Source organism: Eriocheir sinensis, chromosome 58 (genome assembly GCF_024679095.1).
Source record: "Eriocheir sinensis breed Jianghai 21 chromosome 58, ASM2467909v1, whole genome shotgun sequence".
NCBI lineage: Eukaryota > Metazoa > Arthropoda > Malacostraca > Decapoda > Varunidae > Eriocheir > Eriocheir sinensis.
The window spans coordinates 3,551,067-3,574,491 of NC_066566.1; the positions used below are offsets into that span (position 1 = coordinate 3,551,067).

Genomic DNA, 23,425 nt, shown 5'->3' on the forward strand with positions numbered 1-23,425 from the left:
CTGCTCCCCAACAAAAAAAACACATAGAGATCTGTACATATTTGTTTTGTTATGTGTGTGTGTGTATATTTATATTTATATATATATATATATATATATATATATATATATATATATATATATATATATATATATATATATATATATATATATATTTTGAGTGTATAGGAGCTGCCTTGTATAGGCCGACCGGCCTCTTGCAGGCCGGGCTTTCCCGCCCTTCATTTTTTTATTTTTTTTATTCTCTTTACCGACACGTTGGGGTCACCCACTTGACCTGTTGTGTGCCCCTTTGTTTTTGTGGTATTTCCACCCACGCCGACCCAGCATGAACTGGATATTTTCAGTTTTGGGGGAGCGAGGCCTAGTTACCACCTGGCGTCTATGTAAATTTCCATCCGCCGCTCCTTGTTCTGGGCCATAGCAACCCCGGCCTCATCAATGTATTGTAACATATTATGTATATTTTCTTTTTATGATAAGGTTAGGATTTATTTATTGTATTTAAAATATGTATATTGAGCGGTCGTGGGGGAGTTTTTGTCCCGCACCGCCGGAGACGTCTGGCGGCGAGGCGGCAGTCACCCCAATATAAGGAGTGACCCGAGGTCACTCTACCTTCCCGACCCTGTTCCCGCAAATGTTCACGTCGAGATTTACATAGATTTACATAGAAAATCAGACCACACAGACCCCATGGTCCAGACTAGGTGGTCTGTCCTTAAACCTAAGTGATTCTACATTAATCAGAAGGCTCCAAAACGATGCATTTCAATTCTAGTTGATATTAAGTTGAAGGAAGTGACGGTCGAGCTTGTTTTTGAAGGAGTAAATCGTGTTACACTGGACCACTGACGGTGGGAGCTTATTCCATTCTCGCACTACAACGTTAGTGAAGAAAAATTTGGTGCAGTCTGAATTTACTTGTCTACATTTGAGTTTTATGCCATTGTTCCTCGTTCGCAAAGTGTCATCGATCATAAACAATGTTGATCTGTCTACATTCGTGAAACCATTAAGTATTTTAGAACATTCGATCAGTTTTCCTCGGAGGCGACGTTTCTCAAGAGAGAACATGTTAAGGGTGGAAAGCCTTTCTTCGTAAAATTTGTTGCGAAAGGAAGGGATCATTTTTGTTGCCCGACGCTGAGCACCTTCTAATTTAGCAATGTCCTTTGCATGGTGGGGAGACCAAAACTGTACCGCATATTCCAAGTGGGGTCTGACTAAACTATGGTAGAGTGGAAGTATTACATCTTTATTCATGAATAGAAAGTTTCTTTTAATGAAGCCCAACATTCTGTTCGCTTTATTTGCTGCATCGATAAATTGCTGTGAGAATTTGAGGTTTGACGCGATTTTAGCCCCCAAGTCCTTAACGCATTGAGCGCTTTTGAGTTTAACGTCGCGCATTTCGTAATCTAACTTCTTATTCCTTGTTCCAACTTGAAGGACCTGGCACTTGTCTACGTTAAAGGGCGTCTCCCATCTATCAGACCAAGCTGAAATTTTGTGCAAATCCTCGAGGAGGCTTTGCCTGTCTTTGTCAGTGTGAACCGAGTTACCAATCTTTGTGACGTCTGCAAATTTACTAATGCGATTATTGAGTCAGACATCTACATCGTTGATGTAAATAATGAAGAGCACTGGGCCAAGAACCGAGCCCTGAGGGACGCCACTAGTGACCGGCGCCCACTCTGAGTTAAATCCGTCAATCACCACTCTTTGTTGTCTGTTGCTCAACCAATTCGCGATCCATTGGTGTACTTGACCGTCAATACCTATTTGCTTTAATTTGTAAAGTAATTTATGATGTGGGACTTTATCAAACGCTTTCTGGAAATCAAGATAGACTACGTCCAGAGATTTGGTAACGTCATAGACCGTGAAGAGGTCGTTATAAAAGGTTAATAGGTTTGATAGGCAGGATCTTTTGTTACGGAAGCCGTGTTGTGAGTCCCCAATTAATGAGTGGCTTCCAAGGTAACTCACAAATTTGTCTCTTATTATGCTCTCAAGTAGCTTACCTGCAACCGAAGTTAGACTAATGGGCCTGTAATTACCTGGTACTTTTTTGTCTCCTTTCTTAAAAATCGGTGACACGTCAGCCTTTTTCCAATCCGAAGGGACGATGCCTTGTCGCAGGGATATATTGAATACGGTTGTGAGGGAGGCGACTATTTCGCCCTTTGTTTCTTTCAGCAAAGTAGGATATACTTTGTCAGGTCCAGGACTTTTATTTGTTTTAAGTGATTGGAGGGCTTTAAGGACTTCATCGGTTGTTTTTTTCAAAATTAGGCAATGCATGCTCGGGATTTACATTAGTACTGGTGTTGGTGGTAGTGGTGGGAGGACTGTTAGTATTAAACACCGAGGAAAAGTAATTGTTTAATAGGTTTGCAACGTGTTGGCTGTCAGTCACTAGTGCACCGTCGCTGTTTGTTAAGGTTTCACTTCCACTTCTGATCGCCTTTCTGTTGTTTATGTAACTGAAGAAGGATTTCGGACTATTTTTACAGTTGGCGGCAATAGTTTCTTCATATCTACGCTTTACTGACATACTAATATTTTTACTCGTCGCCTGGCATCATGGTAAAGTCTGATGTTTTCGGGCGTGCTTTGCTCTTTCTTTAGCCTGTAAAACAATTTTCTCTCCTTGACTGAGTGTTTCATTTCGCTGTTAAACCAAGGTGGGCTTTTATTAGTGTTACTTCGCTTCTCACACAAAGGGACGAATGTGTTCTGCTGAGTGAGTAAATGATTTTTAAAGCTTAGCCAGGCCAGGAGGGAGGCCGGCTCCTCTCTCTCCCCTTTTGTTTCCCTGCAGCGCCTTCTGCAGTTTTACCACGCCTGCAGGCGTGTGTTTTCTTTACGGGAAAGAGAGTCGTTAGTGTTAAAGATAAAGTTTTTATTTTGTGTGTGTGTTTTCGTGTGCCATTTTTAAGTGTTTTCGTGTTCATCACGCTGTTGCCCTGAGTTACGTGCTGCCTCCCAGTCCACGCGTTTTCAGTATTGTTTGTGTTTTTGTGTTTTATGTTACCCGTTTCATGTTTTGAAGGAGTGCGTTTTGCTGAGGCAGTCTTGGGTTTTACTTTTCTTTTGTAATTAATATAAATATTAACTTTTTGTAAATGTATAGTCTAGTAATTTTGCGTTTCCGTTAAACCATTTCCTTTGTTTTAAATTATCCATTTTCCTTTTGTTGTTGTCCGGTTAAGGGGAAAAGAACCTGGTGTTTTGAGGCATAAACCAACCCAGTTTTTTTTTTTTTTTTTTTTTTGTCTTTGTTTTTTTTTTTGTAACTTTTCCCAAGACCCCTGACCACACCAGTGTTACGACACTGGTGACGTAACAATATATCTATCTATCTATCTATCTATCTATCTATCTATCTATATATATATATATATATATATATATTATATATATATATATATAATATATATATATATATATATATATCTATATATATATATATATATATATATATATATATATATATATATATATATATATATATATATATATACACACACACACAGGTAACTCTCGATTTACGCGAGTTTGGTTTACGCGTTTTTTAAATAACGCGGGGTCCAAAATTTAAATAAAAGTTTAATTTACACGTTTTTTCACTTATACGCGATATTTTATGGAGTGCTCACCAGATGTCTCACGCAACTGGACTCACACGGCGCCGCGGCCACACAGCTGAGCTCAGTTCTTCCCGTGCGCCACTTGAACAACAATACAGTACCCACGCTGCCATGCTACTCAACAATAGGGGTGGGCAAGTAACGGTACCAGTACCGGTACTAACGGTACCAGCTATATGGTACGGTACCGGTACCAGACTGCTCGGTACCGGTATCGGACGGTTCGGTACCGGTACCAGACTGCTCGGTACCGGTACCAATACTAGACAGTCACTCATGGTGTCCCTCGTTTCTTCTTCACACGAGTGAAGCTGAGGCTGAGTTCCTGAGTGGATATCTCGGTGATATGGATATTCTCTCTCTCTCTCTCTCTCTCTCTCTCTCTCTCTCTCTCTCTCTCTCTCTCTCTCTCTCTCTCTCTCTCTCTCTCTCTCTCTCTCTCTCTCTCTCTCTCTCCACTGAATGAAGTGAATATTTATTTTTCGATAGAAACCTACCTCTTATTTGATTTACATTGTTTTTGATTTACGCGACACAAGGATACAATACTCGCATAAATCGAGAGTTACATGTTTATATATATATATATATATATATATATATATATATATATATATATATATATATATATATATATATATATATATATATATATATATATATATATACCTTGGCGCCCTGGGTGAGTGTAGTCCTAAGATTAGGAGTAAAGGGCTCTGTGACCTTGGTGTACTCGGTTCAGCTGTCCTTGGAAAAACACTTGCAGCCAGTTAATAAGTATCTACCGTCTGCAAGGGCTCCTTAGGCAGTGTATAGGCCTAGTTCTGTTACACGAGGACTGAAGGGCTCTGTGTGTCCAGCCAACGGGGATCTCGCCCAGAGGTTGTATTTGCAAGCTACTGTTGTCTGTCTGGGAAAACTATTGGAGCGACAGGTTAATAATTAGGAAATAAAAAACTTTTCATTGCAGGGGAAGCCCTTGGAACAAAACGTAACATTGCTGACCAATAGCTCCTCTCAATACTCCCCTGGCAGCCCTCCTCTCGACGGGAGACTATGTCCTGCCGGGTAACATCAAGGCCCAAAAGCTTGTTTAGAGAAAGAGATTAGATTGAGAGTTGAATGTAGTTAGCATTTTGGAGAAAGGAAATAACTGATGCGAAGCATACAAAACGGTTAAGATATAGATGGTTGTGCAAAACTAACAGCTTAAAACATTTGGCCTTCCCCCATCTTTACTAATAGCCTCAATTATTCTGTTTATCCCTTCCAAAGCTTCTTGGTGAGGCCTACTTCAACGCCCCCAACACACAAGTGGTGGAGTTCCTCGTCCCCCACACCAAAACCTACATGTACCAGTTCGACACCCGCCCGCTGATGTCCTTCATGCAGGTGGTCATGAACGGGACGCAGACGAGGGAAAGTGAGTGCCAGTGTGACGCTGCTTTTGCGCCACTGAGGCCAAACAAGCACAGGGCGTTGAAATATACGACACTTGTGATTTCAGACATCTACATAAGCTTAAAAATTAGGATTATATGTGTTACAATGCTGAGCTTCAAGGCATCCATCTACGCAGAAAATGCTATATTATCTAACGAGACGTGTTCAAAAATATCAAGAATAAACTAAGATTTTCAAAACTATTAACATATGAGACGAATGTTCAGAAACTTACTAACGTTCGCTTTACGCCTTGAGGTTGCGCCAAGGCTGACGGTTTGGCCACTATTCGCTGTCATTATAAGCATCGAGTATGTTCAGGCAGTGGCTGAGTGGTTAGCGTGCGGGCCCCGCATTCACCGCTTTCTAGACGAAGCGGATTCGAATTTGCCGCTACCACCTGTGATTTTTCAGTCACCGCCGAGTGGCCTAAACTACCCACATGTTCGGACAGGATTTCTCGCGATATGCCCACTCGCGAAAAGATAGAGAGGAGGGCTTCTACCACAGAGATGGAGTCCATATCCTAAAGGGGGACGGCTTCCGGAAATCCCGTGGCAAAGTCGATCAAGGTGAGGCTGTAGCGGTGACCTTCTGACGCCCGTGGTGACAAGGGTCCAACCAGTTAGATCGCTACCCTGGAGAAAGACTCATTTATTATGGGAAGAGGCTGCAGGGGAATAGCTCGCACTCTCCCCTTTACTGACATTCGCTGGCAAACGTCACAGGACAGGCAGAAATCCCGAATGTCAGCCCTCATACCTGGCCAGAAAAACTGGTCAGCTATCTTCAAGTTGTCTTTCGATGTGAAAAGTGACCCGCCAAAGGATTATCGTGGCAAACAGACAGAATAATGGGGCGAAAGTTCTTAAGGAACAACAAGAGCGAGATTTCCAATCTTCGAAATGTGCTTGGAGGTCGCACACTTACGGTATAAGAGATCGTCTTCCCGAAGATATACGAAGGTAGATCCGTCCATCACCCGTTCTTCTTCGCCGGAGAGGGCTTTATTCCTAAGTTCCCGAAGAGTTGAGCATGACTCTTGGAGGCTGCCAAAATCCTCTGGGGTCACTGACAAGGGCTGACACCAACACCAACGGATGAACTCTTTTCATCTTGCTGCCACTGCGAGTCTGGACGGCGTGAACGTCGGGAGAAAGGGTTCCTACCCGTGGTGGTGTAGAAGAGGCAACCGCTCCTGGGTCTTCGGGTGCTGTATTCCCCGCTTCAAGCTGAGAAGGGGAAGGTGGAGTACTGCCGGAACAAAGAAAAGGGTCATTAGGGTCCCGAGCCCCTTTGATGTTGCCAATGAGGATACTTGCGCAGTTCATGGGAGCTCGAATGGCACGGACCCATCCTTCCAAATAAGGACACCGAATGAAGCACCGAACTGTTGGAAATTCATCTCCTCTCCCGATGTAGTCTTCGACGCGTACTCTAGGAGAGGAGACGTCGATATCGGGAACAGCCTCTTCGGACACGATGAAATAGTTACAGCCGGTGTCTCGAATGATGGTGGAGGTCCAAGAGCCGTTGATGGTCCCAGTAACTGTAAATTTAGGTGTAGTCCTGTCACCCATGCAAAACCCTACCTTGTGTTTTGCTTGAGGCTCCATGGGCTATTTGAATGCTCGAGGGTTCTTGGGACATCGATTCCGGAGGTGGCTCTCATCCCCACAATGTTTCCAGTTGTGGGAAGAGCCTAGAAATGCATTGTACCACCTACCAATGATAACGTAGTGCACATATTACGTCCTGTAAATCGCTAGTTGACTGGATATTGGAGAGATATCTCAAATTCTTCTCATCTCACGGGGAGAAGCCATTAGCTCGTGACGTCATCAGGGGCCGGTACGTCGAACTATCTAGATTAGTTAAGAAAAACACCAGGATAGCAAAAAGGAACTATGAGATCAAAGTAGCAAATGAGGCGAAAAGTAATCCTAAGGGCTTCTTTCAGATGTATAGAACAAAAACACGGGAGAAAATTGGACCGCTGAAAACAAACACAGGGGAGCTAGTAGAAAATTACGAAAATATGAGCACATTGTTGAACGACTACTTCCTTTCAGTATTCACACAGGAGGATCGAACGACTATACCGGAAAGAGTTCAGGTGTACGAGGGCGGGGATGGCGATAAATTGAGGGATATAATCATTACCAGGCAAGTAGTTCAGGATGAGATAGATAAGCTTAAGAAGAACAAGTCGCCAGGTCCTGACGGGATATTTCCGAGGGTATTAAAGGAATTAGGCGATATACTCAGTGACCCACTAACCGACATCTTTAAGATGTCGGTAAATACTGGCTATGTGCCGAGCCTATGGAAAGTAGCTAATGTGACGCCGATTTTTAAAAAGGGGGACAGGTCAGTTGCTTCAAACTATCGCCCAATTAGCTTAACATCGGTTATTGGCAAAATGCTGGAGTCCATAATAGCCAGGAACATTCGGGAGCATTTAGAGAAACATAGCTTAATTCACGACTCGCAGCATGGATTCACAAAAGGTAGGTCATGCCTCACCAATCTCTTGTCCTTCTACAATAAAGTATTTGAGGCGGTTGACAGAGATGAAAATTATGATGTAATCTATCTTGATTTTAGTAAAGCGTTTGACAAAGTTCCTCACCAACGACTGTTGCTTAAATTACAGGCTCACGGAGTAGAGGGTAAAGTTTTGAACTGGGTCAAGGCGTGGCTTAGCAATAGGAAGTAAAGAGTGCAAATCAATGGTAAAAGATCTGACTGGGGATGTGTTACGAGTGGGGTACCACAAGGTTCGGTATTAGGTCCACTTTTGTTTATTATTTATATCAATGACTTAGATACAGGAATTAGTAGTGATGTTAGTAAATTTGCAGATGATACCAAGATCGGTAGAGTAATTGAGTCGGATCAGGACGCTAGTATTCTCCAAGGTGAACTCAACAGATTGTATGACTGATAAATGGCAGATGGAGTTCAATGTAGGGAAGTGCAGTATTCTGAGTGTAGGTAGGAACAACCCCTCACATAACTATTGCTTAAATGACACTCTCATAAGTAGGTCTGGGTGCGAGAGGGATTTAGGGGTCTTAGTGAGCTCTGATCTCCGTCCAAGGGCACAATGCATTCAAGCTAGAAATCGAGCTAATAGGGTACTGAGATTTATTTCAAGGAGCGTAAGCAACAGAAGCCCCGAAGTCTTCCTCAAACTATATTTAGCATTAGTTCGACCTCATCTTGACTATGCGGTTCAGTTCTGGTCACCTTACTATAGAATGGATATCAAAATGTTAGAATCGGTGCAGAGGAGGATGACTAAGATGATTCAGGGGTTGAGAACCTTGCCATACGAGGGAAGACTCAAACAGTTAAACTTGCATTCTCTAGAAAGGCGAAGGGTACGTGGAGACATAATCGAGGTTTATAAATGGATGAAGGGCTTTAATAAGGGAGACATTCATAAGGTTTTGTTGGTAAGAGAACCGGGTAGGACACGAAGTAATGTGTTTAAACTGGATAAATTCAGATTCAACAGGGACATAGGCGAAAATTGGTTTACTAACAGGGTGGTGGATGAGTGGAATAGGCTTAGCAGTCATGTGGTGAGTGCCAATACAATTGTCACATTCAAAAATAGACTAGATAAATTCATGGACAGCGATATTAGGTGGGGTTAGATACACGGGAGCTTAGGGTCAAAGGAGCTGCCTCGTACAGGCCTACCGGCCTCTTGTAGACTCCTGCGTTCTTATGTTCTTATGTTCTTACAACAGACGACAGTACCAGTGTTGTGTCCATTGTTTTTATCAGCTATGGCCACTCCAGCTCCAAACTGCGCCCAACAGGTATGTTATGGGTGCTTACAGAACATTTTAAGAGTGTTGGAAATGTGTTATATTATTAAAATGGGAGTGAAATTAACCGATTCGCCTCTGCTCTGCAGAAAATAGTTAAGTTCACGATTAAAAGTTAGTCCGAGGGGAACTAAAGAGAAAAATCAAGGTTAAATTTATATTAGTATTATGGAAACTTACCTAGCCTAACCTAGAGAAAACAATGGCTCTGGAACGTCAGAGAGAGAGTCAACGTCTGAAGATGAATAAGAAGAAAACGAATGCAGACCAATATTTTATAATCAGAGGACATGATAGTAGAGAGAATAGTTAAGTTCACGATGAAAAGTTAGTCCGAGGGGAAACTAAAGAAAATTACTGCAGGATTCACTAGCACAGACACAAATATCTTGCATGGAGTACTTTTGTCCGTCTATATATACTCTTGCACATTGGCACGAAGCACCAATGACTGCGGGTTACGTCTCCAGGCAATGCTAGCCACTAGAAACACACACCACAACACGAAATCTCGGAGTAACACAAAGTTGGCGGCCTGCCGACTGCATCGTGACGTCACGATCAATCAGCACCCGTTTCCAGGTCACGTGATTTTTCCTCAACTATAATCCCTATTTTACACCACATTCACTATTTTACATGAAGAAAAAATAGTACCACAGCTGAATTTAGGGTCTATTTTATCCGTACAGACAGAATTTGAAATAAATATGTTGACCGGAAACATGTCCATTGTAGCATTTGACCCCTGAGGTGTTCCTAGGATCCCGTCGATCGGAGGTGGTATCCCCCTTCCTGTCCTTTACCGCGCCCCTGGTTGACTTCTCGTGGGAAGAGTGGGTATTGCCAGCAGTACGCTAGTGTTTTGCTCAGGAAGGCATTGTGTGCTGCCGCCCACTCGTCAGCCTTCTCGACAGCGGTCTTGATCATGTGGTGATCCGGTGTTCCCTTAAAAACAGGCGAAGGTCACGGAAAAGTGGCGAGAAACTGATCGAGGATCGTAAACTCACGTTGAACCTCGAACGTCAGAGGACTTTTGGACGACTCGAACCACGAGTCGAACATCTGCTGTAGGCGGGTGGCAAACTGGCGGTAATTCTCTCCGACACGAATCTTACAGTTCCTGAACTCAAGCCGGTACCACTCTGGGGTCTTATCGAAGCCGGTCAACAGCTCCTGTTTTAGGAAAGGAAGGTTACAGATGGTGTCAGTGTCGAGCGTAGCGTATAACTCAGCAGCTTTTCCAGTCAGCAGACTCCCAAGTCTAACGGCAAGGCTACTTTCTTTCACCTTCAACAGTTCCGCTATACGCTCGAAGCAGGTCAGATAAGCAGCGATGTCTTCCCCCTCTTGGTAGGCAGGGAGCTTGCGCCCTCGAACGCTGGGGTTTTGACGAGCACTATGTTGCGTTTTTGACGACTCTTTGGCCAATTGGAGCTTGGCCAGCTCGAATTGATGTCCCTTTTCCCGAACTGACGTTCCTTTTCCCTTTCCTCACGCTCTTCACGTTCATGCTCTTTGACTCTGTCCTCTCTCTCCATGGCTTGTTGTTGGAGGACGAACTTCGCGATGTCTTGGCATAAGAGTCGCAAACCCTCAGCCTGGAGACGCATATCCTCTATGCTGCATGGAGACGACAGGCATTGCGAACGTAACGAAACAACAAATAAAAAAAATAACATACGAGCACAACTGTACTCAGCACAAGCCCACGTCATCAGCGCACGACACGCAACAGAAGTCATACACAACGAAAGCACACGCCACATGAACAGTCACCACACGGGGCAAAACATCACATGAGGCAAAACATCACACGAGGCAAACCACACGAAGCAAAACACAACACGAGGCAAAACACAACATGAGGTAAGACACCACACGAGGCAAAACATCACACGAGGCAAAACATCACACGAGGCAAAACACAACACCAGTGTCTGGCGACGATGAGGACTGGAGGTGGGCGGTACCGCCGATTAATCGGAGGTTGGAGGAAAAATAGCCCAGTGTTATACCCCCTTTAGCGGCTACTTGTTGCCCGAACAAGGGGTAGTTAGAAGGCGTTACAGCCTGCACCTAACCAGGGGAGGATTAGAAGGCTCTTGCAGCCTGCACCTAATCCCTGTTCGACTTCAGGAGACTAAAAACACTCAAACGCTGAGTCACTGTCGAAGCAAGTCCCGCCACACCAGCGCGCACTGGCGCATCATTCCCAACACCCAACTCACGCTCCACTACACACAGTTCCCAAATACTGCCCGCGATCGCCACTGTAAAGGAGAGACGAAGGTGCGCACTCAGTCACTGCCCTCCTCCTCCAAAGGTACCAAGAACGTGAAGCTGCTTAGTGGCAGGAACCGTGGGGCGAGACACAAACATAAACTATGAGGACGTTTACTCCTTCACCTTACTTAGAGGAAAATAACACATAAATATCCAAACATGACACAAGGATGCAGCTCTCGTCCCGGGGCCTCGTCCAGACGCTTGAGATGCGGAAAAAGAGTCGGACGAGGACTGGATGTCATGACGCCAAGACGGCACTATAGCCTTGCGAACCCAGAAAAGTAACGCCAGCAGAGAGGAGAGAGAGGTACTTAGCGTAGGGTGCCCAGAAGTTCTCTGTTAAGGGGGACACGTGTTCCATGACATTGCAGTGATGGACTTCAATACACAACACATGATGCAGCAATGCGTTGTGGGGTGGTGCGGACGGGGAGAAACGGGAGGGGCGTAGTTATTACTAGGGGAGGAGAAGAGGAAGGGACTCCAGCACTGCAGCACCTGGCTACGACACTCGCGTTCCTGCAGACCGAGCAGCAAGGTGTCTCGTCCCTTCTCTCAGATACAAAGGAAACAGAAATCAGTCGCAGGTACACTGACTCACCGGACTCAGGAAACACAAATAACAGGGACTCCCATTTATAACCAAGTGTTGCTTGAATGTTTCGTTGTGTGGAGAAGACTGTTTGTAAATTGGCTACTGCTCAAAGTTATCCCTCCAGTGACCCTTCAAGATTAATTTGCTCAAGCTTTTGTGGCGCCGAGTGTTGGCTGCCGGCAACCAGAGGAAGGCCTTGGAAGCGGCAGCCTACGTAGGGTCCTGTGACTTTTTCCACAAGCTTCATTCCTCCACAGGATGATAATCGCATTGATGGTGTTGGTGGCGGCGGCGGTGTTGCCGGCAGCGCAGCCCGTGGCCAAGCAGGCCGAGATGACGGTGAAGCTGCAGCAAGGCGACATCGTGGGCTCGCGTGCGGAGACCCCCAACGGCCGCCCCTACTACACCTTCAGGAGCATCCCCTACGCCAAGCCGCCCGTCGGACCGCTCCGCTTCAAGGTAAGACTCGTAGCTGCCGCCTCGGCCAACTGTCATCCCGTTGGGCGCCGCCCCGACAGTCCTGCTGACGAAAGCCCCAGCTGACAGTATTCCTTGCCTCTCAGGATCCCGAGCCGGCCCCGACCTGGACCGGCGTCAGGGATGGTTTAATGCCAATCCCCAGGTGTCCACAAACTAACGTCACGGCCGCAGGAGCTGTCATGGGCCAGGAGGACTGTCTCTACCTCAACGTGTACACGCCCAAGGTGAGGCATGCTTGTTCTCGTGCCTTATCATAAACACTGAACCTCTACTATTTGCTCACATATTATATATATATATATATATATATATATATATATATATATATATATATATATATATATATATATATATATATATATGTGTGTGTGTGGTCTAGTGGTCAGTGTGCCTGGCTTCTACTCCGCGGGCCCGGGTGTGTGGCCCGGGCAGGGTGTGTGGCCCGGGCTGGGTGTGTGGCCCGGGCAGGGCGTGCAGCTCACCCAGCTGTTCATCCTCCCTTTCGGGCTGGTCGATAAATGGGTACCTGGGGAAGGTAAACTGTGGTAATTCGGATGTCACACTTGCCCTGTGTCCCGGGGTAATGGGCTCCCTCCCACCACAGGCTCAAGGGCCAATGTTACGGAGATGAGCACCGAGGCCACGTGCTGCTACAGCGTATGTCCCCCAACCTTACCATTACCTATATATATATATATATATATATATATATATATATATATATATATATATATATATATATATATATATATATATATATATATATATAATACACACACACACACACACACACACACACACACACACACACACACACACACACACACACACATACACAAGATAACAAATCAACAAGCAGAATGACCTTTTCAGCTGGACTCCTCCAAGCTGCCCGTGATGGTGTACATTCACGGCGGAGGATTTATCCTCGGCTCAGCGGAAGATGAAACACCGGAACCGCTGATGCAGAAAGACGTGGTTGTGGTCTCCATGAACTACCGCCTCGGCGCCCTGGGTAAGTGTGGTCCGAAGATTATAAGTGAAGGGCTCCGTGCCCTTAGTGTACTCGGTTCAGCTGTCCTTGGAAAAACACTTGTAGCAGCCAGTTACTAAGTATCTACTGGCTGCAAGGGCTCCCTAGGCAGTGTATAGGCCAAGTCCTGTTAAACGAGGATTGAAGGGCTCTGTGTGTCCCGTCAACGGATATCTCGCCCAGAGGTTGTGTATGGAAGGCACTGTTGTCTGTCTGGGAAAACTATTGCAGCTACAGGTTACTAAATAAGAAATAAAAAACTTTTCATTGCAGGAGACGGTCTTGGGACAGAACGTAACATAGCTGACCAATGACTCCTCTCATTGTTCCCCTGACAGCCTTCCTCTCGACGGGAGACGATGTCCTGCCGGGTAACCTCGGCCTCAAGGACCAGAATCTGGCCCTCCGATGGGTGCACAACAACATCAGGGACCTGGGCGGCGATCCTCACCAGGTTACAATCTTCGGGGTCAGCGCCGGAGGAATCTCGGTCCACCTCCACGTCCTCTCCCCGAGATCAGCGGGTGGGTCAGCGCCAAGGCCAGTTGGTCGTTTTCGTTGTTTTGTCACAGTACGCGAGAGCCAGACTGGGGCTCTCTTCTTGACGGGAAACAGGTGGACACACGTGACCCAACCTTTCCTCCGCAGGACTGTTCCATCGGGCCATCATCCAATCCGGCACTGCGCTGATGCCTGGCATATTCCCTCCTCCACGCAAGGGAGCCATCCGCCTTGGCAAGGCGCTCAAGTGCAACGGAAAGGAGAGCCATCAGCTCCTGGCCTGCTTCAACGAGGCGAGCGTCGAGGACCTCGTCAAAACGCTAGGCCGCCTCAGTGTTAGTAAGCTATTGGATGCTGCATTGCATTAGCGTTTGATAAACACACAAGCCGACACCGCCACGAGCTGGGTTTGTCAGTCACCGTCGAGTGGCATAAAACTGTTATACACTTGCAATCCTAAAGACCACCCATCAACCCGGAGAGAAAGAGAGGATCAAAGATGAGCTTCGGGGGGCAGCATGAGCCAAGCAAGATGGAACCCCTATAAACACTTGCTTGCGCCATGACGGACTGGTGCTTATCATGAGGGCCCCAACTAAGAAAGCCTACCGGAGCCATAGGCTGAAACATAACACACACACACACACACACACACACACACACACACACTTCACAGGCTGCAGGTAATGTCATGGCTAGTGTGCACGGTTCCCTAAGGGTAAGTCTATGCTGCAAACTTCGGGTCAGGGGGAGACACATTGGTCGCTTGTCCCTTCAGGTATTCTGCCTAATCCAGCTGTCTCAGAAGAGGGTTAGAGTTGGCTAGGAAATGTTACACGGCCGTTTTCTGGCCCCGATGGTGGAGCTAAAGTGTATGCATCTCACGTGGGGGGGCTCCACACACTGATAAACAGAGTGGAGTCAAAGTCCCTTCGTGTCATCAACTACCTTTCTCTTACTAGCAGTCTTTACCTCTTAAATCCGGCCGCAACGCTGCACCTCTTTCTATCTTCTATCGATATTTCATACTGACTGTTCTGAACTTGCTAACTGCATGTCTCCACCCCTCCCACGACCCCACTGCACACGAATTCCTACTCTTGCTCATTCCTATTCTATCCAAATCCCTTATTTAAGATTTAACCGGCATATTCATTCTTTTATCTCTTCTGGTAAACTATGGAACAGCCTTCCTTCGTCTGTATCTCCTCCTGCCTAAGACTTGAACTCTTTTAAGAGGAGACTATCGAGACACCTCTCCATCCGGAATTGACCTCTTTTTTGTCCTTCCGTTCTTTTTTCTTTTACCGGATGAGCGTTTAAGGGGACTTTTTTGTTGCAGCTTTTTTTTTTCTTCACCCTTAAGTTGCCTCCCTTGATCATCTTAACGTTGTCATGCCTGGTGTCCCTACAGGATTGGCACAATCTTCAAATGAAGATCGGCCTCACCGTGGACGGGACCTTCCTGCCGAAACATCCGGCTGCCCTGCACAGGGCCGGCTACTTCAACAGGGTGCACGTGATCGCCGGCGCCGCGCAGGACGATGGCAACGTGTTCTCAGCAGGTACTGTGACGCGGCCACATCCGAGATGTTCCCATCCCACCTGCAACTAAAACACCATTTAATGCAACTCTGTGTCGTGGGTGTTAAGTCACGGTTAAACGACTCATTGCTAAGCCAACAAAATTAAGAGTGAAATGAAACATTGTTTTCCAAACTTCTCGATCGGAAAACCGAAGCAGTAGCAGGTGTGGCGGCGGTGGTGGTGGTGGTGGTGGTAGTAACAGTAGTAGTTGTAGTTGATGTTTTTTGTTTATGTTGTTGTTGTTGTTGCTATTATTGCTGCTGTTGTTGTTGCAGTACTTACTACCAGAGGCAACAGCAGATTAATCATTAAAAAAATCGTGTTAAATTTCCGCCTTTGTTAAAGCCCTGCATTGGCCACAGGTCTGCTCAGCAAGTCCGGGAAAGGGGTGCTGCAGCAGCTGAACGAGAACTTCACCAAGCTGGGTCCAATCCTGCTGGGGCTGAAGCACGAGGAGAACCCAGTCTACCTGGCCCGGAGAATCTTCTTCAAGTACATGGATGACCTCCACGTGACGCGGGAGAAAGAGTTTGCCTTCACCAGAGTGAGTATCGGGGCAGGTGGCGAGGCTTGCCTCGTAGCACGCCCTCTCAATATGTCCTAGCCCGTCCTTTCATTATAAGCTTAACGATTGTGAGGGAGCTTGTTTAGAGAAAGGGATTAGATTGCTAGTTGAACGTAGTTAGCATTTGGGAGAGAGGAAATTACTGATAGAAAGCATACAGAACAGCTTCATTATAGATGGCTGTGCAAAACTAACAGCTTACAACATTTAGGCTTTCTTCCAACTTTACTAATATCCTCACTTACTCTGTTTATCCCTCCCAAAGCTTCTCGGTAAGGCCTACTTCAACGCCCCTAACACACAACTGGTGGAGTTCCTCGTACCCCACACCAAGACCTACATGTACCAGTTCGACCACCCCCCGCCGATGTCCCTCATGCATTCGGTCATGAACGTGACGCAGACGAGGGAAAGTGAGTGCCAGTGTGACGCTGCTCGCCCTCTTTTCCGCCACTGAGGTCAAACAAGCACAGGGCGTTGCAAATTACGATACTGTTGTGATTTCAGACATCAACGTAAACTTAAAAAATAGGATTACATATGTGTTACAATGCTGAGCTTCAAGGCACCAATCTATGCAGAAAAGGCCATATCATCTAATGTGACATGTCTCCAAAAATATCAGGAATAAACTATGATTTTCAAAAACTATTAAGATGAGACGAATATTCTGAAGCTTACCAACGTTCCCTTTACGCCAAGGCGGACAGTTCGGCCACTCTTCGCTGTCATTATAAGCATCGAGAATGTTCATTATAGATACTTTGAATAAAAAAAAACTATAAAAGTTTGACAGGATGATGTTCGTCCGCGACTACATGTTGAGATAACAAACATAAAAAGGCAAAGATGGATTCCTTTTCCTTCCAGTGGCGGGGCACGGGGACGACCTGCTGTACTTGTTCCAACTCCCGCCGGAGAAGGCCGCCCTGACCCCGAGACGCCCGCAGGACCTCCACATGCAGGAGATCCTCGTCAACCTCTGGACCAACTTTGCTTCCACAGGGTGAATCACAAGACTGCTTCATCCCTAATTACTAACTATAGTAAGGGATAAAGCATCCTGCCTTCATGCACCCCTCCCGCAGCATCGCTACACAAGACCTTTGACTCGTTTACCCCAATGAAAGTCATATCACAGCACCCACTATGAATAAAATTTGCCTGCGCCACTAACGGGCTGAAGTTGCCCAAGAGGCCATTCAAGAAAGTTTACAGGCGCTGTAGGCAGCACGTAAAACAAAACGCCGTCCATATTCCTAATGCATGAGTCAAGCGAGTCCTCACTCCTTCATCCCTTTCACTTGTAAAATCTGGAACAGCCTTCATTTTACAGTATATTCTCCCTCCTCTGATTTAAACTCGTACAAAAGGGGAGTATCAAGACATCTGGAATTAATCAAATCATACATTTTTAGTATCAGTTTTTCTTAATGGGAGCCGTGTACTGCTCACGTTTTTTTTTTTCTTTCCTTTGGCCTTGGTCTGATTCCCTCATCATAAAAAAGAACGTGACCCTGGCGCTGACCTCATTAACTTTCCCTTCCGGCAGGAACCCCACCATCAAAGGGTCCATGGGCTTTAGATGGTCTGCCGTGAAGTACGGGAGACCGCTCCAGTACCTCTCCCTGACCACCACGCCCACCATGCGGACGCTGAACGCCAAGGTGAGGGCGGCGCCTTGGCCTATTGTGACTTTTCTTTCGTTGACGCATCAGAAATATCTTTAAAAAAAAAAACGTAGAGTTGAAGAAACTTTGCTAGATTAAAGAAAAACAGGTATGCATTATTCGAACTATGACCTCCATCGTTTCCTTCACCAGAACCAAGACTTCTGGAACTCCCTGCCCACCAAGAACAACAAGATGCTCTACCCCGAGCGTTTCCTTGAGGATTATAACCCGAGCCGCTGACTGTCCGACCCTTGACCCCTTGACCCCCGGCCTGCGGAGGGACTGTTTGGCCCTGACCTGACCTACAGAAGGACTGCTTTACTCTTGGATCCCAGGCCTGCTGAGGGAGTGCTTGGCCCTGACACCCGGCCTGCTGAAATACTACTTTACTCTCGGACCCCCGGCCTGTTGAGGGACTACTTTGATGCTCGATGACTCACTCCGACCAGGAGGAGCAGCAATGAATTACTGCATATGACGCGTTCTTATAAACCTCCTTCATGAAATGTTTTCTCCACGTCATTATCACCTTCACTTCCCATGATTTTGGTAATATTATCTTCACCATTTTATATTGAAAGCAGTATTTGAGAAATAAAGGCACACTCGTAGAAGTGTTTCACCAAAGACAAGCACCCTGCAATGCCACACGTCCCCATCAAGGGCAGGGCCATTACGCTGACGGGCGGGGCTGGGAACCTGAGGAATCAAAGCATCAGAGCGTCTTTTAATTCTAGAACGATCTCGGAGTATCAACATCGTCGACAAGGACACTAACACTGAGGTGGACGTGGGCGCGGAGGGGAAGGGAGCCAAGCGCTGGTGGTTGGGGCTGCTCCGGCAGGTGTTGGGTGTGAACCTGTTGATCATCTGGGCCGGAGTGTGTCAGACACGGGGCAGCAACACTCGCCCTTGATCCCACGCACACAAGCCAATTTTCCGAAAGTCACACAAAACTCGAGGTCGAGTGTTAGGTTGGAATAAACTGTGTGGAAAATGAATACATAATTAAGAGGAAAAACACCAGGCAAAGACAATACAGAAAGTCGAATCTTGAAACCTGAATTAGATGATATATATATATATATATATATATATATATATATATATATATATATATATATATATATATATATATATATATATATATATGGTTTCAAGTTGATGTTTTGACACACACTAGACCGAGAATGTTTAGAACAGAAAAGGGGGACAGCTGAGTGATATCGAAGAAGAGAGGAAAGGAAAAAATGTGCATTTCAAACTAGCACCTTCCCATAATTTTACTCTCCTACTTTTCTAAAGATTTTGAAACAATCGTTAACAGGAAAATTCTTTCCCTCTACCAGTCTCCCATCTTCCTTCCGGTTAGTAGTGCGGATTCAGCAGAGCGAATTACTGGATCTTCTCTCCTTAAATGCAGCTTTGTTCTTTTCGCGGCGGAGGAAGCAGACCGAGGACGAAATGAAATATAAAAAATAACACAACACGCTTCTCCCACAAGACAAATACTAAGAGGTCCGTAAATAATGATTTTGGTTGGAAAGGTGTCTTGATATTCCCCTCTTGAAAGATGGCATACCAAAGGCAGGAAGAGAGAAACTCGTAAGATTGTTCCAGAGTTTTTCATTGACTGCGACGAAAGAATTGAGGCACTGATTAACTCTTGCACTATAAAGAGTTGACAGAATAAAGATGAGTTAGAGTAGCTATTAGTGCGCCGCTAGGCCGAAGGAGAGTGGTGACATGAAGTTAGCAAGTTCAGAAGAGTAATCAGCATGAAAACAGCGATAATAGGCAACAAAAAAAGCAACATTGTGAAGGACTTTTAAGGGTAGAAGACAATCAGTAAGAAAGGGTTAGTTTATGAGGCGAAAAAACTTATCACAAAAGCTGAGTGAGAGGAGCCCCTCCATCATGGAAGGGGTGGAAAAGGCACTTGTGTATAGTTAACAAATGGGAGGAAAGAACTGAGAGCTTACATAACGCCTAGCCTCGAGGAAGCTGGTTTAGCGAGAGATAAGATATAGTTGTTTAGTTAGCCTCTGCTTACCTAACCTAACCTAACCTAATATCAAGCTCCCAAAACTAATATTTCCCCTCATCCTTCCCTCCGATATCCTACTTTTTACCTAACCTAATATCGAGCTCCCAAAACTAATATTTCCCCTCATCCTTCCCTCCGATATCCTACTTTTTACCTAACCTAATATCAAGCTCCCAAAACTAATATTTCCCCTCATCCTTCCCTCCGATATCCTACTTTTTACCTAACCTAATATCGAGCTCCCAAAACTATATTCCCCCTCATCCCTACCTTCGTTACCCTACTTACTTAACCTAATATTGAGCTCACAAAACTAATACTCTTCCTCATCCCTCCTTCCGAAATCCTGCTTCTTACCTAACCTTTTTTTTTATTTTTACGTGTATGCCTATAACGCCGGTAGGCTTTCTTGAGGGGCCTGGATGGTAGTCGGCCCCAGCACGTCATGGCGCAGGCAAGTGTTTATAGTGGCGCCATCTTTTACTTACTTACAAAACTAATTTTCCCTCTCATTCTTCCCTCAGAGAACCTCCTTCTTACCTAATCTAATATTGACCTCCCAAAACCAATACTCCCCCTCATTCTTCCCTCTGACATCCTTCACTAATTTGTAAGGTCCGAATCGCACTTCTCACTCGCGTCCAATTTAATAGAGACAAGTTAGTTTGGTCTGCAACCTCCTTTCCTGCGACAAATTCAAAGCACTGTGTATTTATGTTTTAACTCTGAACGTGCTTATTCCAAAAAGTGACCAAGGCTGTGGCAAATACCCCTCTCCCCACCTCTCCCCCTCTCGCCCTGGTCCTCTTTCGTCTTTCTCCCCACTGCTAACGATGGCAATACCCCCCCCCCCCCCCTCCGACGCCCTCCACTTTGTTCCTCTTCCCTTTCTCTCCCCGCTCGCCCTATCCCTCTTTCCTCTCTCCCTCCAGCTGCTGATGACAACACTCCCACACACACCCTCCGTGCTCTTTATTCACTCCACATGTTCCTCTTCCTCTTCCTATGTGAGAATAAAGTGGAAGAGGAAGAGAACCAAAGATATGGTTGGTGAAGGCTGAGAAAAGGGATGGGAGGCAGGGAGATATAGAAAAAAAGAGTAATAATGAAGAGCTGAGGGAGGAAGAGAAGGAAAGGAGAGAAAGAAATAATAAAGAGGAGGAAAGGAAAGGACGGAGGAGTGAGAAGGGAAAGAAGAATAAACGCTGCTGTGCGGGGTAGATGAAAAATTGAAGGAGGTACAAAGGAAGATGTAGAGTGTGGCCGAGGATTGGTGGAGGCGGTAACGGAAGTAATGGAGGAGGATGGGTGGAGGCAGTCGGTGACATCATGATAGGAGAGGGAGGTGGGTGGGACTGGACACGGGAATCGTCCCAATACATCACTCACAGGACTTGTCTTCCCTTCTTAACGTCTCCTCTTCCGGTGCTACTTAAGCGTACAGTCTACCGCAGTATTCGTAGTCTGCCCCAGTATCTGTAGTCTGAACTATATAATGACCTGGCCTGTCTCCCTAGGCCTCATCTGATGTACTGTTACCTGAGTGCTCGTTACCTAAGTAATGACCGGCCAACTCACCGTACTCTATGTAATGACCTGACTTCAGCCTGTGTTGTCTTGTCACCTGAGGGCTCCTGACCGGTCTATATAAAAGGACAATCAACGAACACCCACATCACTATTCTCCTTACACTGAAGCCGATAACATCAATATACCTCATTCTCCTAACTGCAATGCTTTTAAAAAATTCTACACACGTGAAATTTTGACGAATGAAACAGCTGTTGCATTTTAACGAGAAAACAATTGCACTGCCAAGAACAATGGAGAAGCCCAAAAATGTTACAAGTGCGCCGGTGATCATAAATCAAGAGACTGCACCATGCCTGAGAGGAAATGCATAAATTGTGTGAGGTACAAGAAGCCTGAAATCAACCACTCAGCGAATGACCAGTGATGTGTAGTTCTTCAAACTAAAATTGAGAGAATTCGTAACATAACCGATCATGGCTATTAATACTGTAAGGAGACTGAGTGAAATTGGCTGATGGTTTGAATGGAATTTCCCTACATCTAAGTAAATGTAAGGAATTTCCCTACATCTAGGGTATTTTTCAACCCCCCATAACTCAAAAACTATGCATTTGCGACGCATTTCATGTTTACCACCGCATTCCCCGCAGTCCCAATGGCCCCCTAGCCAAGTTAGGTTGCGAGAGGTGAGTATGGGCAAACACTAGAATAATACCTTTTCCCCTCAACAAATTCACCCCTGGACAATTTCCCCTCAAAAAATTCCCCCACTGGACATTTTCCCTTGAACATATTCCCCCACTGGACATTTTCCCCTCAACAAATTCCCCCCTGGACATTTACCCCTCAACAAATTCCCCCCTGGACATTTTCCCCTCAACAAATTCCCCCCTGGACATTTTCCCCTCAACAAATTCCCCCCTGGACATTTTCCCCTCAACAAATTCCCCCCTGGACATTTTCCCCTCAACAAATTCCCCCCTGGACATTTTCCCCTTAACAAATTCCACCCTGGACATTTTCACCTTAACAAATTCCCCCCTGGACATTTTCCCCTCAATAAATTACCCCACTGGACATCTTCCCCTCAACAAATTCCCCCCTGGACATTTCCCCTTAACAAATTCCCCCACTGGACATTTTCCCTTGAACAAATTCCCCCCTGGACATTTTCCCCTCGGGACATCACCCCCTCTTTCTCATTTATCTGCATATTAAGAGCCAAAATTTCTTTGTATCGGCAGATCTTTACCAGGTTCAATTTCTTTTCGTTTATACTACATCGAGCTTTTTCTAGGGTATTTATCGGTTAAGGATGGAAAATATCTAAAAACCGGAGCAAGTATCTCAAAACCGACACTCCGCTCACCTATCATACAACTTATTTAACATGGAGGTGGTTGATGCATCCGTAAATCATCAATAGACCATATATCCCACTATTTCTAACCCTGTTACTTCATTATAACATCCAATGGTACAAAGGGTAAACAGAGGCTCTTGGGGTTCGAACCTGGGACAGCGGCGCGAGGACCATCAGCTGCACCACGGCATCCAGGACATCTTCAGGGCTTCAAGGGGCTTCCCGGGGCACCCACAGGCCATCCTCGTCCCTAAACTCCTCCAATGGCGAGATAATTTTTTGAACACTCAGCCGCGTACACAGACCAACACTTACTGCCTCTTCTTCTTCCCTTGACCTGTAAGGCTGTAACGCTTTTTTGTATCGGTTCTCAGGGTCACTTTGCTCTTCAATGGCCTACTGTATTACTTAACTTTCCTCACTATAGTTTTCATCTTGTTGCCTGAATCATTTATTTTCATTGCTTTTCCGTGCATTTATTTATTGAAGCATCAGGGACATTTTTGCTATGCTTTATAATTCTTCTTTATGTTTCCTTTTTGTCTCCATACAGCCCTAACATCATGCAGGGCTTTTCAATGGTCTACTGTATTACTTAACTTTCCTCACTATAATTTTCATCTTGTTGCTTGAATCATTTATTTTCATTGCTTTTCCGTGCATTTATTTATTGAAGCATCAGGGACATTTTTGCTGCGCTTTATAATTCTTTCTGTTTCCTTTTTGTCTCCATACAGCCCTAACATCATGCAGGGTCATTGTCTAAGTAGTGAACTATAATCAACTATTCCCTATGTGCCTCAATTCATTAATCATA

General features: G+C 45.5%; 1 protein-coding gene across 3 annotated transcripts; it reads left to right on the forward strand.

The window, feature by feature from the left end:
• Nucleotides 1-10,963: 10,963 nt before the first annotated feature.
• On the forward strand, nucleotides 10,964-18,287 carry LOC126985046 (cholinesterase 1-like). 3 transcript variants are annotated; one of them, XM_050839322.1, is made up of 12 exons: nucleotides 10,964-11,267; nucleotides 12,083-12,284; nucleotides 12,389-12,529; nucleotides 13,179-13,320; nucleotides 13,677-13,862; nucleotides 13,987-14,174; nucleotides 15,254-15,404; nucleotides 15,789-15,970; nucleotides 16,257-16,404; nucleotides 16,862-16,997; nucleotides 17,544-17,658; nucleotides 17,815-18,287. In XM_050839322.1, exons 2-12 carry the CDS (start codon nucleotides 12,084-12,086, stop codon nucleotides 17,902-17,904), a joined length of 1,680 nt encoding a protein of 559 aa, XP_050695279.1. In that variant the 5' UTR covers nucleotides 10,964-11,267; nucleotide 12,083; the 3' UTR covers nucleotides 17,905-18,287. The 3 variants fall into 3 exon arrangements, with proteins under 3 accessions (XP_050695279.1, XP_050695280.1, XP_050695278.1); XM_050839323.1 differs by lacking the exon at nucleotides 10,964-11,267 and adding an exon at nucleotides 11,298-11,537; XM_050839321.1 differs by lacking the exon at nucleotides 10,964-11,267 and adding an exon at nucleotides 11,608-11,817.
• The last annotated feature ends 5,138 nt before the right edge of the window (nucleotides 18,288-23,425 follow it).